General features: G+C 43.7%; 1 protein-coding gene and 1 long non-coding RNA gene across 2 annotated transcripts in view; one reads left to right on the forward strand and one right to left on the reverse strand.

Annotated features, from left to right (window-relative positions):
- ZBTB8A (zinc finger and BTB domain containing 8A) overlaps positions 1 to 3529 on the forward strand; it is a 64660-nt gene extending 61131 nt beyond the window's left edge. The window contains exon 5 of the mRNA XM_040974147.1: positions 3099 to 3529. Coding sequence (XP_040830081.1) covers positions 3099 to 3434 — 336 coding nt within the window. The 3' untranslated portion in view covers positions 3435 to 3529. The remainder of the gene's footprint in view (positions 1 to 3098) is intronic.
- A 1460-nt stretch (positions 3530 to 4989) lies between these two features.
- Positions 4990 to 11129, reverse strand: LOC121152219. Its single transcript, XR_005883249.1, has 3 exons — positions 10042 to 11129; positions 7949 to 8218; positions 4990 to 6761 (listed from the first exon to the last, which is right to left on the reverse strand). It is a non-coding gene; the product is annotated as an uncharacterized LOC121152219 (long non-coding RNA).
- Positions 11130 to 17163: the final 6034 nt, after the last annotated feature.

Raw genomic sequence — 17163 nt, forward strand, 5'->3', positions numbered from 1 at the left:
GGTGGTTGAGTGTCCATGCGAAAAAGGGTGAAACTGTGTCACGGTGGTCAGAGAGAAATCCACCAGGCCCTGCCCAACAGCTGGAAGCTCCCCAGGCCCTGCTAAGCAGGGAGCTGTTCTCCTCACACCTTTGTCTTATTCACACCTACTGCACGGACCCCAGCACATATGGGAGGCTGGCATCCCAGGCAGCGGCTTTACCGGCTCTGCCACAGTCACCAACCCCCTACCAGGGATTAGTGCATCTTTCTCTGGTAGCATTTCATTCCAGTTGCTGCTCTCTGGCCTTTCTCCACTGCATCCCGCCTGGTTTCTCTCATATTTATCTCTGGTCCCCAAGGGGAAGGGACTTTTGATGAGCCATTGAACCACTCCTCTCCCGGACTGTCAGCCATCAGACAAGCTTCAGGGTGCTTGCTACTCAGTGCCCTGGTGGTTTCGTAAGACCATGAAATGAATTGTTTTGCTGTGCACCTTGCTGCAAAATTTTTTCCAAAGTCTATCCTATTGATAAAAATTATTTTAGGGGCCCGGCACGGTGGCCTAGTGGCTAAAGTCCTCGCCTTGAATGCACCGAAATCCCATATGGGCACCCGTTCTAGTCCTGGCAGCTCCACTTCCCATCCAGCTCCCTGCTTGTGGCCTGGGAAAGCAGTGGAGGATGGCCCAAAGCTTTGGGACCCTGCACCCGTGTGGGAGACCTGGAAGAAGTTCCTGGTTCCTGACTTCGGATCGGCACAGCACTGGTCATTGCACTCACTTGGGGAGTGAATCATCAGACGGAAGATCTTCCTCTCTGTCTCTCCTCCTCTCTGTATATCTGACTTTGTAATAAAAATAAATAAATCTTTAAAAACAAAAGAATTATTTTAGTGGTGTTTCATGCACTGATTTACAGTTACTAATAGAATAAGTACATATTGAGCAGCTACCATGGGCCAGATCCTTTTCTGTATGGATAGGTATATGGTAGTGAGCCCAAAAGACAAACTCTCTGCCTTTGCTAATGTCATAAAACTGGTATTTTTCCAAATCTATTTCATGTTTTTATTGGAAAGGCAGACTTAAAGAGAGAAGGACAGAGAGAAAGATCTTCTATCCACTGGTACATTCCCCAAATAGCCACAATGACTAGAACTTAGCGAATGCAAAGCCAGGAGCCAGGAGCTTCCTCCAGGTCTCCCATGTAGGTACGTGGGCCCAAGGACTTGATGCATCCTCCACTGTTTTCCCAGTCCACAAGCAAGGAGCTGTATCAGAAGTGGAGCAGTCAGGACATGAACCAGTGCCCACATGGGACTCCAGTGCCTCAGGGTAGAGGATTGTCCTGTTGAGCTTTTGTGCCAGCACCAAAGATGACTTTTAAATAAAAATAAATAAATCTTTTTTAAAAATAGAGGTAAAAGTAAGAATACAATATGTAACAGACAAAGGGGAGAAACAGAGGAAAAGAAAAAGAGAGTGAGCATTCATCTACTGATTGCCCTCACCAAATGTTCATAGTAGTTGGGTCTGGGCCAGGCCAAAGCTAAGAGCCCAGACGACTCCATCCTTGTCTTCCACGGGGATGGCAGGAACTCAGATACTCAACCCATCACTATTGTCTCCCACTGGAAGCTGGAATGGGAAACACAGCCAGGACTCAAAAGTAGGCCCTTTGATATGGGATAGGGCAGTCCAAGAAGCATGTGCCCTATGGTCCTCTTTCTATCAGACCATATGTTAATAAAGATGACGAGTGATCCTTCCATCCATAAATACAGAGAAGGGCCAGCCAGTGGAAGTCCCTAGCTGAGACACCAGCATCCCATGTGAATGCCTGTTCAAGTCTCAGCTGCTCCACTTCCAGTCCAGTTCTCAGCTAATGCACCCAAAAAAGCAACAAAAGATGGCTCATGTGTTAGGAAACCCAGATAGAATTCCAGGCTCTTGGCTTAGGATTGGCCCAGCCTCACTTGATGCAGCCATTTGGGAAGTGAACCAGGGATAGGTTTTGCTCTCTCCCTTTATTTGTGACTTTTAATAAATATTTGTGGTAAATTATGATTTCTGATAATATATTTTCTTTCTCTGATGAAATAAGAAAATTCCCCTGCCTTGCAAGCAAGAGATTTTTTTTCCCCCTCAAACTAAAATACATGAAGTTCTTAGCACAGTAGTTCATGGTACAGAGAAAGTGTTTGTAATTATTATTGTCTTGGGAATGTAACCATTAGGTACTTCATATATCCAAATACTATTGGATTGGGGCTGGCACTATGACCTAGAAGGCTGAGCTTCTGCCTGTGGCACCAGAATCCCATATGGGTGCTGGTTTGAGTCCCAGTTGCTCCACTTCCAATCCATCTCCCAGGTTATGGCCTGTGAATGCAGCGGAAGATGGCTCAAGTCCTTAGGCCCCTACACCCATGCGGGAGCCCCAGAAGATGCTTCTGGCTCCTGGCTTTGGATCAGGTCAGCTAAGGCTGTTGTGGCAGTTTGAGGGATGAACCAGTAGATGGACGATACCTTTCCTTCTCTTCTCTCTTTGTAACTCTGACCTTTAAAATAAAAATAAATCTCTTTTAAAAATACTGTTGGGCTAAAGGTTATATGAAATTACATAGTCTATGATATTAATGATAAAATCACAGACCAGTGTTGTGACACTGGCATTCCAAAGCTTGGTGCCAGCTCAAGTCCCTGCTACTCTCTTTCTATCCAGTCCCCTGCTAACACAGCTGAGAGTTAGCAGATGATTGTTTGTGGATCCCTCCCACCCCCGTGGGTGATCCGAGGATGTAGTTCCTGGCTTCTGGCTCTGGCCTTACCCAGGCATGACTGTTACAGCCCTCTAGGAAGTGAACAAGCAGATGGGAGATTTCTCTTTATCTCTAAGCCGTTCAAATAGATAAATTAATAAATCTTATGAAAATAAATAATAAAACCAGTATAGACATGTTTATAAAACCTATGATCTTTCTGTAATAATTAGATGTTGAGTTTAATGCACAGCTTTGAACATCTTAAATTGGTACTGATACCTGATGTATCAAACTCCTGCTTTTGAATTGTCCTTTTTTTTTTTTTTCTTAACTCCCATTTCAATTTCCGCACAGATCCACCAGGCCTGCAAACTCATCTGCAGAAAATGCAAGCGCCATGTGACTGAAGTGACAGGACAGGTGGTGCAGGAAGGAACCCGGCGTTACAGACTGTGTAATGAGTGCCTGGCTGACGTGGGTATAGACAGCCTCCCCATGGATCTGGAGACGGAGCAGCATCTGCTGTCCACAGCAGAGGGAGAGAAGGAGGGCAGGTGGCACCTGGGCGAAGAGGAGAACAAGTCCTATGTGGAGATCGTGGAGGATGGGTCGGCAGATCTGGTCATCCAGCAGGTTGATGATAGTGAAGAAGAAGAGGAAGAAAAGGAAGTCAAGCCCAACATTAGGTAGCCATCGTGGGCACCAGCAGAGCTGGGCATGTGTGCCACCACGCCGACTCTGTGTATCTCTCTCTTCCCAGGGTCAGAGTGGAGTGAACAAGTGTATCTCACTGACTTCAAAAGGAATGATCTGATGATGTAACTTGCATGCTTTCTGAACAGACCGTTGTATCCATTCTGAACTTTGTTGCCCTACAATATGTTGCTGCACTGAGAAGAAAGACCTACTTTGAGTTGGCATGATGGATGATGGGTTAGCCTCTTACTTTTCTTATTTTGCTTTTATCACAAAGATAGCTTTTTTTTCATTTATTATTGAAAGATCCATTAAGCAAACATTTTTTTTTAAGAAAATATTTTCAATAAGTTTATCATACCTGGATTTCATGTAACATAACTTCAGGGTATTTCAAAAATATATATCACATCAAGGCTGAATTCTACAAGGAGCCAGGAAAGAGTACTTCTAAGGATCTGGCAGCCCACCTGCCTCAACTACTATGTTTTCCTATTAGTATCAGATTTGAAACAATAAAGCATTATTCCTGTATCCTAAATGTTTCAGAATTATGGCAGAAGATCTAAAATGTCCTGTATCACACAGATTTGAATTGTTGTCATTAATTTAAAAGTTACTGTGATGTGGACAGTATCGTTAGAAAAAAAAAAAAGTGGAGGTTGACCACACATTGTATACACATATCACTTTGCTAAATCCAGAAACCAATACTGCCTTTTAGAACTCCAGGTAGCTTGTGAGGATCTGTCTGATATTTCCCTTGCTCTCCAGAGGGGGAAAAGATTTATACTAGTTTCTAAGCATAGTTTTTGACATTTGTGCAGTACTCTGTTATTTATGAAGTACTAGTACTCTCGTGTATTTTTTTCAGTTATCAGTGAGGTAGATATCCTCTGATTTACAAACAAAAAATTGAAATCAGAAGGTTTGAGCAGCAAAATTGATGGCTAGACAGATTCTGGGTTTTTTGAGATTTGTGTGCTTATTTGGAAGGCAGGATTACCAGGAGAGGGAGATTCAGAGATCTTCCATCCACTGGTACAATTCGCAAATGGCCACAGTAGCCAGGGCTGCACCAGGCTGAAACCAGGAGTCAGGAACACCTTCCCACATGGGTGTCAGGGGCCCAAGGACACAGGCCATCTTATGCTGCCTTCCCAGGTGAATAAGCAGGAAGCAGGATTGGAAGTGCAACAGCCAAGACTTGAACCAGCACCCTTAAAGAATGTCAGCAGGGTGGGCTCTGGCTTAATTTATTGTTGCACAGTGAAAGCCCAAAGCAGTTTCTGATTTTAAATAATCCTTTTTCAAATGTCTATCCCATGAATATCTCCTAAAATGGCAAAGAATTAAAGTCACAAATCTGCAATAATTACAAAAATAAGCCAACCTGAATCAGAAAGTCAGAAAGAATTTATTCATAAACAATATATAATGTCTGATCTAGAGTTATTCAGATATTGTTAAGTAATGTTCTTCTACCTATTGATACATATTACATGACATTATTTATATGTTAACTTTAAATATAAAACTGTTTGAATAAATTATTCTTTAAAATACATTAAGCATTTTTGCTTATTTATCTTTTCCAAACCAACTTTTTCCTCAGGATATAAAGTTTAAACTCCTTCCCTGTATGAATTATGACACATTCCAAACTTACAGCTAAATTGGAAAGGTGTTATTTATTTCTAAAGATGACAAAGTACCAAGAATGAACTTCATGAAGGTCTCTGCAAGTTATTGCAATGAATTTGACGTAATTTGTGATACAGACTCCCTACCCTGTATTAATCTGTACCTTGCAATGTCACAGCATAAGGACACCTTTGTTTTAATATTTTCTCTTATTAGTCTGAATTGGTCTAAAATGGTTAATACTGTTCTAAATTTTATTGTAAATAGATGAATAATCACTGACTTTTACAATACTGCAAGGACTTTTTCTCAAGTTCCCCTCGATGCCACGTTTCCAAGTTGTCTCAAGCCTACCTGGTATGCGTTGAGTTCATTGTTCTCCCAACACGAGCATTCCCTAAATCAGGATTCTGAATTAAGCTGTATCCAAATAATGGAGGAAATATTTGCCATTCTGCAGTCCTACTAGAGTGATACACCTTTCAAAAAGATAACTTGATTTTTAATTGTCAGAACCACCTGATTCGAGCTTTATTCATAGAAATCAAGCGCTGCTTGCTCGTGTGCTTTCTGATGCTCTAGGCTGTCTGGGTGTTTCGATGCTGTTCTCCTCTGCATGCAAACCATGCACACATCAACATGAGCATCAGCAAAGTCCGCTCAACTCGATGCCAAGCTGGCTCTTGCAATTACCTTTTCAGAACTTCCTTGTAATTGTTGACACAACAAAGTATCCAGCAAGCCTGAGACAGACAGCTATGTGTTTTACCATGCTAGCATCATAGAAGAGTACTTAAAGATGTACTTGTAAGTTGTAAATAATGACGCCGGTCATCATGTCATGTCTAAGACTTGAGAAACCAGTCATTGTCTACTGATGATTCCTGAAAAGATAGAATTCTTTGACTTGTGATTGTGGGAAAAGTGCAGCCTATTGGGTATAATCTGTTTAAATAAGCTTCATTTATGCAAAAGCATTTTTTGTTTGTTTCTTCATTTACATCAAGGATGTAATAGTTGGTTAGACCAAATTTTGCTCCTACAGAATGCTTTTTTTTATCAGCTTCAGAATACCCTTCTGACTCTGTGGTCCTCAAGAGAATGAGGCAGTGTGCTGAAGTTTTACAAAAAGAAAGTACTGTGCAGCCAAGTCTGGTCTCCGGAGGAGGCAACATGGACCAGTCAGCAGCCGAAGGGATTCTTTCTCAGCCCCAGAAGTCTTCAAATGATTGTTCAACATCCAAGAGAGAAACTGTAAAATCAGAGCTGCTCTGGATCAGGCTGTCCCCAGATACTTCCGCAGGACCTTGAAAACCATGGCACTAGCCACCTTGAATTCCTTTTCAGAGTTTCAGCAGTCTCCCGCCTGGGCCTGCGCTGGCGAGCCGATCACCGAAGGTGAGGGAATCACGCTCTTAGCATAAGATGTTCCTTCTGTAGTTATCAAGCTGTCAAGACCTTTGGAGAAATAATCTTTCACATTTTGATGAAGAGGTACAATTGACAATCATGTTGCTGCTTTTTACGTGGCCAAGCTGCTGCTCAGTGGGTGAAAACACTTCGGTGGCTTCATTATTTATGTGTTTAGAAATCAATTCGTGAAAGTCATTTGCCAAGTTGTGCTAAGAAATACTGAAATTTCCACTTATATTGGTTTTAGACGATAAGTTTCCAATCCTCCGGGTAACAGTATGGACAATCACTGAGGCAGTAGAGCTCCGTAAGAGATGCCCAACTGGGATAGCTCACAGTAATAATAGGAGCAGGACACCACGCTGGACATGGTAAAGGAAGGTTGTGTGTTACACTAGGATAGATTGGATATTACTACTTATCACTCATATAGCACTTTATATTTGCAAAGTATTTAATACATTTCTGTTGTTCATTACATCTCTATGGAATAGTTATCCCAAGTGAGAGTTAAAGAAACTGAGGCACAGAAATGTATATCATTCTACCTAAGACAGCCCAGGGAGATAGCAGTGAACTGGGAAGTAGAATATCAGATATTCTGAATTTTGCAATGTAAGCTAAATTCATTGAGGATTATTGTGTATGATTTTGTTTTATAAAATGATTTTATATAAGTAACAACTGTTTCAAGCATTCTTTATAGCTAAATGCCATACAAAATAAATGTTACATAAATGTTGTGATTTTAGTTTTAAGAGTTTTGATGATAAAACTCAGGTAATTCACAGAAATGAGAGCTGTATTATACACTATGATGCAGAATGAATTTTTTTGACAGGAATTTCTTAACTATCCATGCTAGGACCTGGCACAATGGCTCAGTGGCTAAATCCTCACCTTGCAAGCATCAGGATCCTTATAGGTGCCGGTTCGTGTCCTTGCTGTTCCACTTCCCACCAAGCTCAATGTTTATGGCCTGGAAAAGCAGGAGAGGGTGGCCCAAAGTCTTGGGACCCTGCATCCATGTGAGAGACCACAGAGAAGCTCCTGTCACCTGCCTACAGATCAGTGCAGTTCCGGCTGTTACGGCCGTTTAGGGAGTGAACCAGCAGACAGAAGATCTTTCTCTGTCTCTCCTCTCTGTAAATCTGTCATTCCAATAAAAATAAAGCTTAAAAAAAAAAAAAGCTATCTACTCTAAAGGAGATATTAATTTACCAAAAAACTAAAATCCACAGAGGATCTATAAACTTTACTTTTAAGTATGTCAGCCTTCTCCCCACAGGAATGCATTAAATCCACCAACAATCAACTATGAGCCTAAAGTTACCAGGTAATAAACGTACAGAGCAAGAGAAGCAGAGGGACTCCTGGAAAACAATTACTCTGAAATTACTTTAGTAGCACGACAAACTTCTTCTTTCACATCAGCAGGAACAATTGCATACCTGTCTTATCACCTCCAAATAGGAAAACAACCGCTAGTGCAATGCCAGCCGCTGTCCGCCTTCCGTCTTGATGAGTCGGTGGGTAAGCAGGGCTACACTGAGGACAGCTGAGAGGGCCTCTCGGATTGTCCTGTTGGACTCTGATTTCTAGAGCCACAATTCCATCCCATTGTGCCTGACTTCCCGTTGAGAAAAATCTTTTCATTCCTTACTGATATTACGTATCACTACTTAATTCCTTTGTTAAACAGTCGCTTGTTTTTATTCAACCTATAAAGGGAAAAAAAAAGGTGGTATAATATTTTTGCCTTGAGCAGGGGCTCTCAACAGTATCTACACACGAAAATCAGCACAGAGCTTTAGGAAACTCGGTGTTCCCCCCAAATTAGAATTTGGCAGGTGTAATTTTTTTTAGACTTGTTTTTTTTTTTATTGGAAAGTCAGATATACAGAGAGGAGGAGAGACAGAAAGGAAGATCTTCCGTGTGATGATTCACTCCCCAAGTGACCTTATCATAGCCATTGCTGAGCCGTCCGAAGCCAGGAACCTCTTCCAGGTCTCCCATGACAGTGCAGGACTCCAAGGCCTTGAGCCATCCTTGACTGCTTTCCCAGGCTACAGGCAGGGAGCTGGATGGAAGTGGAGCAGCCAGAATAGGAACTGACATATGAATAGGAACATGGGATTCTGCCACATGCAAAGAGAGGACTTTAGCCACCAGGCTACTGCATTAGACCCCTAATAAAGGAACCAAACACTTTAACAGTAATAAAGGAACCAAAACACTTTAACAGTAGGAAGCTCAGTTACCATACATAAGAATTCTCAAAATCCAAACATTTTTTGAAATTCCAATTCAGTATGAGTGGAACAGTACTAAGATGTGTTATTTAAAGAAATCTTTAGAGAAGTTTAGAACTGGAAGCAAATATCATCTTTGTTTTACTTCTTCAAGAAAAAAAAGCTTTGAGGGACTTGTGTTGTGACATATCATGAGACAGTTGGAGTTGCCCCTGCTTCATTTCCCATGCAGCCCATTGCTAATGTGCCAAGGAAAGCAGAAGACAGCCCTTCCAGCCACCCATGCCGGAGACCCAGATGGAGTTCCAAGTTCCTGGCTTTTGCCTGGTCCAGTCCCAACCACTGTAGCTACTTGGGGAGTGAACCAGCAGATGGAAATCTCTTTCTGTCTAGCCTTCCCTCTCTAGAACCATGCTTTTCAAATAAAGGAAATCTTAAAAAAAATATATATATATATAAATAAAAAAGCAAAACCTTTGAAAGCAACATATAGTAAAATATGATTTTTGTAAAGAATATCATTCTCGGGCCCTGTGTGGTAGGCCAGTGGCTAAACCTTCACCTTACAGGCACTGGGGTCCCAGGTGGACGCCAGTTCATGTTCTGGCTGCTCCACTTCCTGCTTGTGGCCTGGGAAAGCAGGCAAGGATGGCCCAAAGCCTTGGGACCCTGCACCAGCCTGTGGGAGACCCAGAAGAAGCTCCTGGTTCCTGGCTTCGGATTGGCTCAGCTCCAGCTGTTGTGTCCACTTGAGAAGTGAACTAACAGTTGGAAGATCTTTCTGTCTCTCCTCTCTGTAAATCTTTCCAATAAAAATAATAAATATATTTTTAAGAGGACCATTCTCATTCCCGTTTTATTTTTAATATTATTTACATAGTTGAGAGGAATACACGCCCATCTGGCCTCTGGTTAGGGTGGAGAGGGTCTAGGCATGGAGAAAGGTAGGTGGGACAGATGCTTCGGGGGGTTTTTCCCTTTTCTGCCTCCACAGCAGGAGGAAGAGAGGTTGCTCTTTGCTGTCAAACCACAACAGCACCCAGGAATGGTGGTCAGTCATTTGATGACACCCTAGAGACCCAGATATGGGGAAGAATGTTCCAAGGGTTTTACTGGAGTGATTTTGGTGGTTCTGAGATGTAGTGATTTTGATGGTTTTCAGATGTTTTGGTGCTTCATTGCACCGGGCTTGAGAAAATCTTTCCAAGGTCCATTGGCTGACCAAGTCCACCTTAGTACATCTACAGACCCAGGAACATGTTGCAAAGCTTGGCCAGGAGAGTAGCCCTACCTGTTCTACTGTCCATCCTGTGATGATGCCCTTGACTTCCCCTGCTGGCCTAGACGAGTTGACTGTCACGTCTTCTGTGTTCTTTTGGCCATGCTGTCCATTGCACAGGCATCACCAGCTGAGGAGGTCCTGTCCTGATACATACACTCCAAGGTGGGACCACATATTTTGTGATTTTTCCCTGTGGCCAGGGTTTGAGTCCATTGATCTGGTGCCAGCCAGTGCAGGGTGAGGTTTGACCTATTACCTACATCAGCAAATGTGTATACTGATAGGTTCAGCTGGCTGGTCAGCTCTGCCTCCAGCCCCATCTCACATGAACTGATGGGTGCTGTAGCCTGGCCCAGCTCACCTTTCCACAGGCCCGGTCATTACACACCAGTAGGTGCCTTGGCCTAGTTGGGGTGATCCCAAAGCTCCCACCAAACCTGCCACCAACCCTGGTTTTTGTGTGTGCTGGCATGTATTATTGCCCAAGTTGTTCTGCATTCCCTCTGGCTGTCATGCACATCCATGGGTGGTGTGGCTTGGCTCAGCCTGGCCCACATGTATGCCAAGAGGTGCTGTCACCTTACCCAGTCTTGCCTGCCCCCAGCATTGGCTCTCATGCTCACCAGCAGCAGCTACAACCTAATAGGACAGTGCCCCACAGTTCCGCTATCAGGCCCCTCCCAGCTACAGATCTTACACTTGCCAGGGGGCACTGCAGCCCGATCTGGCATGGCCTGTCCCAGACTGGCCATGCCCCAAGTCCCAGCTCTCACCAGCACGTGCGTACAATACAAAGAGGGGCCCCACCAGAGAGGCATTCTGCCACCCTTATCTTGTTCCCATAATTAACCATAGTGAAAAGGAACACAATTTTACTCAACAAGGCTTGTGTAGGACGCACAGTGGCCTACTCAGATCTTTCCTTACTGAAGCCTGGCTGGGGCCAAAGCTGTAGTAAAAATGCTCAACAGGTAGAATCAAGATTAAACCGCCAGCAAAAGGGCTGAAATTGGTGCTACAACTAGTACCTATCCGATACCCTTATTACAAAAATGTTATCACTGTCATGTTTAAATTCCCTAAATCCAGGATAGGTCAAGATGCCATTCGGGATGGCCACTTTTGCTAATCACTGTGCCTTAGTTCACGTACCAACACTGTTTTCAATTCCAGCTTCCTGCTATTGCAGACCGTGTGAGCAGCAGGTGGCGGCCATGGACCTGGCCACCAGGTAAGACCTGTTAGTTGCTGGTGTCTGGCTTCAGCCTGGCTTACATCGGGCCATTGTGGGCATTTGAAGAATGAACCAACAGATGGATTGATCTTGGTCTCTACCTCTCAAACAAGTAAAAAACAAAACACCCAAACTCCAATTGTAACTCCAAAATTATTCCCTCTGTCTTAGCAAATAAAAATCTTAGCAGCCTCTTGGTTTGTATTTATAATTCCCATTTTAGAGATGAGAAAACAGAGTTGCAGAGAGTTTAAGAAAATTTCCTAAACCCAGGCAGCCAATTAATGCAGGGTCAGGATTACGATCCATGACTGTAATGTCCTTAATGTTTACACTTGGAAGCAATTTAAAATTACCAAGTTGTGGGCCTGGCACAGTAGCATACTGGCTGAAGTCCTCGTCTTAACCGTGCCAGAATCCCATATAGCCATCAGTTTGTGTCCCAACTGCCTTGCTTCCCAAAAGCTTCCTGCTTGTGGCCTGGAAAAGCAGTTGAGGACAGTTCAAATCCTTAGGCCCCTATACCCACATAAGAGACCCAGAAGAACCTCCTAGCTCCTGGCTTCGGATCCACTCAGCTCCATCTGTTGCAGCTGCTTGGTAAGTTAAACTGTCAGAATTATTTCTGTCTGTCTCTCCTTTTCTCTGTATATCTGTCTTTCCAATAAAAAAATAACTATTTTTAGGCCCAGCATGGTAGCCTAGTGGCTAAAGACTTTGCCTTGCAAATGCCAGGATAACATATGGGCACCAGTTCTAACCCCAGCGGCCCTGCTTCCCATTCAACTCCCTGCCTGTGGCCTGGGAAAGCAATCGAGGACAGCCCAAAACCTTGGGACCCTGGACCCACGTGGGAGACCCGAAAAGTCTGGGGCTCCTAGCTTCAGATCGGCTCAGCTCCAGCAGTTGTGACTGCTTGGGGAGTGTCAACAGATTGAAGATCTTCCTTTCTGTCTCTCCTTCTCTCTGTGTAGCTGACTTTCTAATAAAAATAAAAATAATAAAAATATTTAAAATTAACATTTTTGAAAAGTGCTTAGAATATATATAGAATATATATATATATATATAGAGAGAGAGACTATATATATATATAGCTTTGCTGGATAAATTAGCCTTTGAATGTTTAGAATAAATGTTAAGAAAATTTATAGTCTTTGCAAGCCACCTTCTTTTCTTTTTTTAAAGATTTATTTATTTTTTTTTAAAAGGCAAGTTTTTTTTTTTAAAGATTTTTTTTTATTATTACATTTTATTGGAAAGGCGGATATACAGAGAGGAGAGACAGAGAGGAAGATCTTCCGTCCGATGATTCACTCCCCAAGTGAGCGCAACAGGCCGATGCTATGCCGGTCCGAAGCCAGGAGCCTCTTCCGGGTCTCCCACGCAGGTGCAGGGTCCCAAAGCTTTGGGCCGTCCTCTACTGCTTTCCCAGGCCACAGGCAGGGAGCTGGATGGGAAGCGGGGCTGCCGGGATAGAACTGGCGCCCATATGGGATCCTGGGCGTGCAAGGCGAGGACCTTAACCACTTGTGCCACCGCGCCGGGCCCAAGATTTATTTGTTTTTATTGGAAAGGTAGACTTTAGCCACTAGACTACTGTGTCAGGCTCAAGCCACCTATTTTTTTTAAGTTGCAACTTACATTACCAAAATGTTTTTTTACGTTAAAAATGTATCCTGGCATGATAGCCTAGCAGTTAAAGTCCTCGTCTTGAATGTGCCAGGATCCCATGTGGTCGCCAGTTCTAATCCCAGCGGTCATGCTTCCCATCCAGCTCCCTGCTTGTGGCCTGGGAAAGCAGCTGAAGGCCCAAAGCTTTGGGACCCTCCACCCACATGGGAGACCTGGAGGAAGCTCCAGGCTCCTGGCTTCAGATTGGCTCAGCTCCAGCCATTGCAGCTGCTTGGAGAGTGAACCACTGGATGGAAGAACTTCCTCTCTCTCCTCCTCTCTGTGTATCTGCCTTTCCAATGAAAATAAATAAATCTTTTTTTTTTTAATGGAAAATGGGATTGATTGATTGATTACATTGCATTATATGACACAGTTTTTTTTTAAAAGATTTATTTTTATTATTTTTTTATTGGAAAGGCAGATATACAGAGAGGAGAGACAGAGAGGAAGATCTTCCGTCCGATGATTCACTCCCCAAGTGAGCGCAACGGGCCGATACTATGCCAATCCGAAGCCAGGAGCCTCTTCCGGGTCTCCCACGCGGGTGCAGGGTCCCAAAGCTTTGGGCCGTATGACACAGTTTTATAGGCACTGGGATTCCCCCCTCTCCTCCCCAAAGCCTACCCTGCCCCATGATGGATTCTTCCACCTTGTTGCGTTACCACAGTTCAAATTCAGTTGAGATTCTTTCCTTGCAAGCATCTACAAAGCATAGAGTCCAGCATCTTATTGTCCAGATAAATTCAACAGTTTCTTGGGGAGACCATCTCTGGTCTGAAGGTAGAGCTGATAGAGTATCATCCCAATCAATTAAAAGCCCCGACATGACATCAGTAACAATTTATAACGTAATGGAATTAGTTGACATGGTATTGTGTAACCAGCACGTTAAAAGAGAGAAAAAAAAAAAGAGTGCAAGTTCTGAACCACATCCTATGACTTCTATATTGACATTACAATTATTAGTTTATATACAGCTGGGTTCTATACACCTTAAAATGGCTATAGATTACTATTCAGCTGTCTCATGTCTATTTTAATTTTAGTATTTAGCAGTTTATAGCATTGAAGTATGATTTTGCAGAACCTGGCTGTTTTTCAGGTAGTCTAACTCTATAACTCTAACAAGACATATGTCAACAATTTAGGTGAACAGTTTTAGGAGGGGTTTGCAGAGAAATCTTCAATACCCTAGTGAGGAGTAACTAATCTTTGTGTCCCACCCAGTGTGTTATAAGTGCATCCCCGCTGACCGTTTCCTGTCTCTTTCCAAGCTTTCCTTGTTGTTCTCTGTCTGTTCTAGGTTTTGTTTATTTGTTTGTTTGTTTGTTAGTTTTGAGGGGTTTCCAGAGCGATCCTGATGGTCATTGCCAGTGAGGGTGGGGACCCAGAGTTGGAACCAGGCAAGGACCAGAGAAAGCTCCTCTCTCTAGTTCCGAAGGAAGCTTTCTGTTCTTCTGTCTGTGGACAGCTCAGTGCTCCTGGTTGTCGTTCCAATGACCTTAGATCCTGCAAGGCAGGGTTTTGGCTTCTTCCATCCCATGTGGTAGATCCAAATGGGTGTGGGTGACCTCAGAGTTCTCAACCTCTAAAGACACTCCAATTCTCCATGGTCTCCTTGGCAGTTGGGATATAGTCCTCGGTGCTCGTTCTGATAGTCCTTGGTGAGGATCTGGGAGTCTTCAGGGTTGGGATACAAGCCTCCTCCTGTCTGCCTGCTCCACTCTGGGGTCCCCCCCTGCTCTGTGCATATGACCTCCTGTTAAAAGGTTGTTGGGATCGCTCCTGATTCCCCCCATATGCCTTTGTAGTTTTGCTATTGTCTGATGCTGATTCGAGTCTGTTGTCTATGAGTTACCAGTAATGATCCTTATAGGTTATACTCCCCATCTTCCTCACACCTTCTAGGGTGATGTAAGATTTCTCTGCTCTCCCTCCCCATTTCTGAGTAGCATAGGGCCTTACAAGTATATTAGGTTTTGCAATTCTTTGATGTAGATCATAAGCAATCTGACTCATATCGATTGTTGGTTCACTGGTTACTTCACAATATTGCATTAGATACAGGCTGCTTGGGGTTGAAACAAGCTTGGGTTTACATCTGCATCCCCTGGTGCTGAAGTAGCTTGGCAGCAGGAAGCAGGCCCCTCTTCTCCCTACTCCACCCCCCAAATAGGGGAGAAAAGGGAAGATGGGGAAAATTGGAAGCATTTGCTCCACCCACCTTCCCTCAGCCTGTGACCCTCCACTCCCTATTCGATGGTCCTCATGAACCTACATTACTGTCAACTATATAAACAACACCAAAATAAAATTAATTTTAAAAAATGGGGGAAACATGGGCACAGTGCAATGGCTCAACGGCTAAATCCTCACCTTGCAAGTGTCAGGATTCCATATGGGTAAAGGTTCATGTCCCAGCTGCTCAACTTACCATTCAGCTCCCTGCTTGGGGCCTGGGAATGCAGTGGAGGACGGCCCAAAGCCTTGGGACCCTGCATCCGCGTGGGAGACCCGGAGGAAACTCCTGGCTCCTGGCTTCAGATGGACCAGCTCATGCTGTTGTGACCATTTGGGGAGTGAACCATCTAATGGAAAATCTTTCTGTCTCTCCCTTCCACAAATCTGATCTGTGTTTCCAATGCAAATAAATAAATATTTTTTCAAAAAAAAAGTTAAGGGAAACTTCCAGCCAAAAAGGAACTGAGATAAGGAAGTGGGCCCAAGGTCAGCAGAGCAGAAGTTAGAAATCAAGGCTGCAGGAGGAAAAAAAAAGAAGAAATGAAGTCTTGTGACTTGAAATTCATAGGCTGTTAAGTTTTGCTCAAGAAGTTGATCTAGAGACTCTGAGTATTGCATAACTCCCAAAGTGCTTAATCCACTTATTACCAAGTACCACACCTACCACACAACATGTGGGAGCTAGCTTCCTATTTAGGAGGACAAGATTAACAAGCATTTAAGCAATTATAAAACCTTGAAGATGGCAGATCTTAAAACTAACTAACTAGACAGGCAATGATCAGAGCCTGTGGCAATGGGATCGGCCATCTGGGCTTGCGGAGGCTCACGCGTGGATGCTAACGCAGAGCAGGCTTGACGCGCTTGTGGCCCTGACTCAGACACCACTCTGGAGGAGCACCCTTTCTTGTGACGGCCCATGGTGTTGTTTTCTAAAACGCTGAGAACTTTCACATAAAAATCTCTATTTCTGGAATTTCATGAGCAATTGTGACACCAGGCTTATGAAATCATTGCTAGCAAGAGTCACGGCTGGCACTGTCCAAACCCTTGGCTCAGCACTCCCAGCCAACGCCATTACCCGGTGACGGTCTGGGTGGGGATCTGTGCCCCTTGTTTACAAGGCATGGGCAAAGTAGCGCATGAAGGAGACTGCCATAGACATGAGTGGATATGTCAGTCCCACGCAGAAGGGTGATACACTCATTTTCCATCCATTTTTATTTTGGCATAAATTTTGAAATTTAAATATAATTATGAATGTATTCTAATTTATACTAGACAATCACATTTGACTTATTTTTACTACATTTTAAAAAGTCTGCTGAAAAGTACTGCTAACTCACACTTTGATTCCATCGAACACTTGTTTTTATTGGAAAGGCAGATATACAGAGAGGAAGATCTTCCGTCCGATGATTCACTCCCCAAGTGAGTGCAACGGCCGATGCTAATCCGAAGCCAGGATCCAGGAACCTCTTCCAGGCCTCCCACATAGGTGCAGGGTCCCAAGGCTTTGGGCTGTCCTCTATTGCTTTCCTAGGCCACAAGCAGGAAGCTAGATGGGAAGTGGAGCTGCCGGGATTAGAACCGGCGCCCATATGGGATCCCGGCGTGTCCAAGGCGAGGACTTTAGCCGCTAGGCCATGCTGCCGGGCCCAAGAAGGTTTGTAAAAATTTCTCCTGGCTTTAGCCTGGCCCCCAACTCTGGTCACTGCAGCAATTCAGGAAGTGAACCAGCAGAGGACAGAACTCTCTCTCCCTCTCTCTGCAATTCTGCCTTTCAAATAAATACATATGTCTTTTATTTTATTTACCATTTTTTAAAAAAATTGTTTTCCTTTATTTGCTAACTGAATATACACCTGGCATTAAGAAGAAAAGTTGCATGCAGAAGGAGGGGTCCATTTGTCAGGAGGGCCCTGTGGTATAGCAAGTTAAGCGACCACACCAGGATCCTGCGTGGGCGCCGGTTGGAG

The sequence above is a fragment of the Ochotona curzoniae genome, unplaced genomic scaffold (genome assembly GCF_017591425.1).
Source record: "Ochotona curzoniae isolate NIBS_2020 unplaced genomic scaffold, NIBS_Ocur_1.0 contig_2404, whole genome shotgun sequence".
Classification (NCBI taxonomy): Eukaryota; Metazoa; Chordata; class Mammalia; order Lagomorpha; family Ochotonidae; genus Ochotona; species Ochotona curzoniae.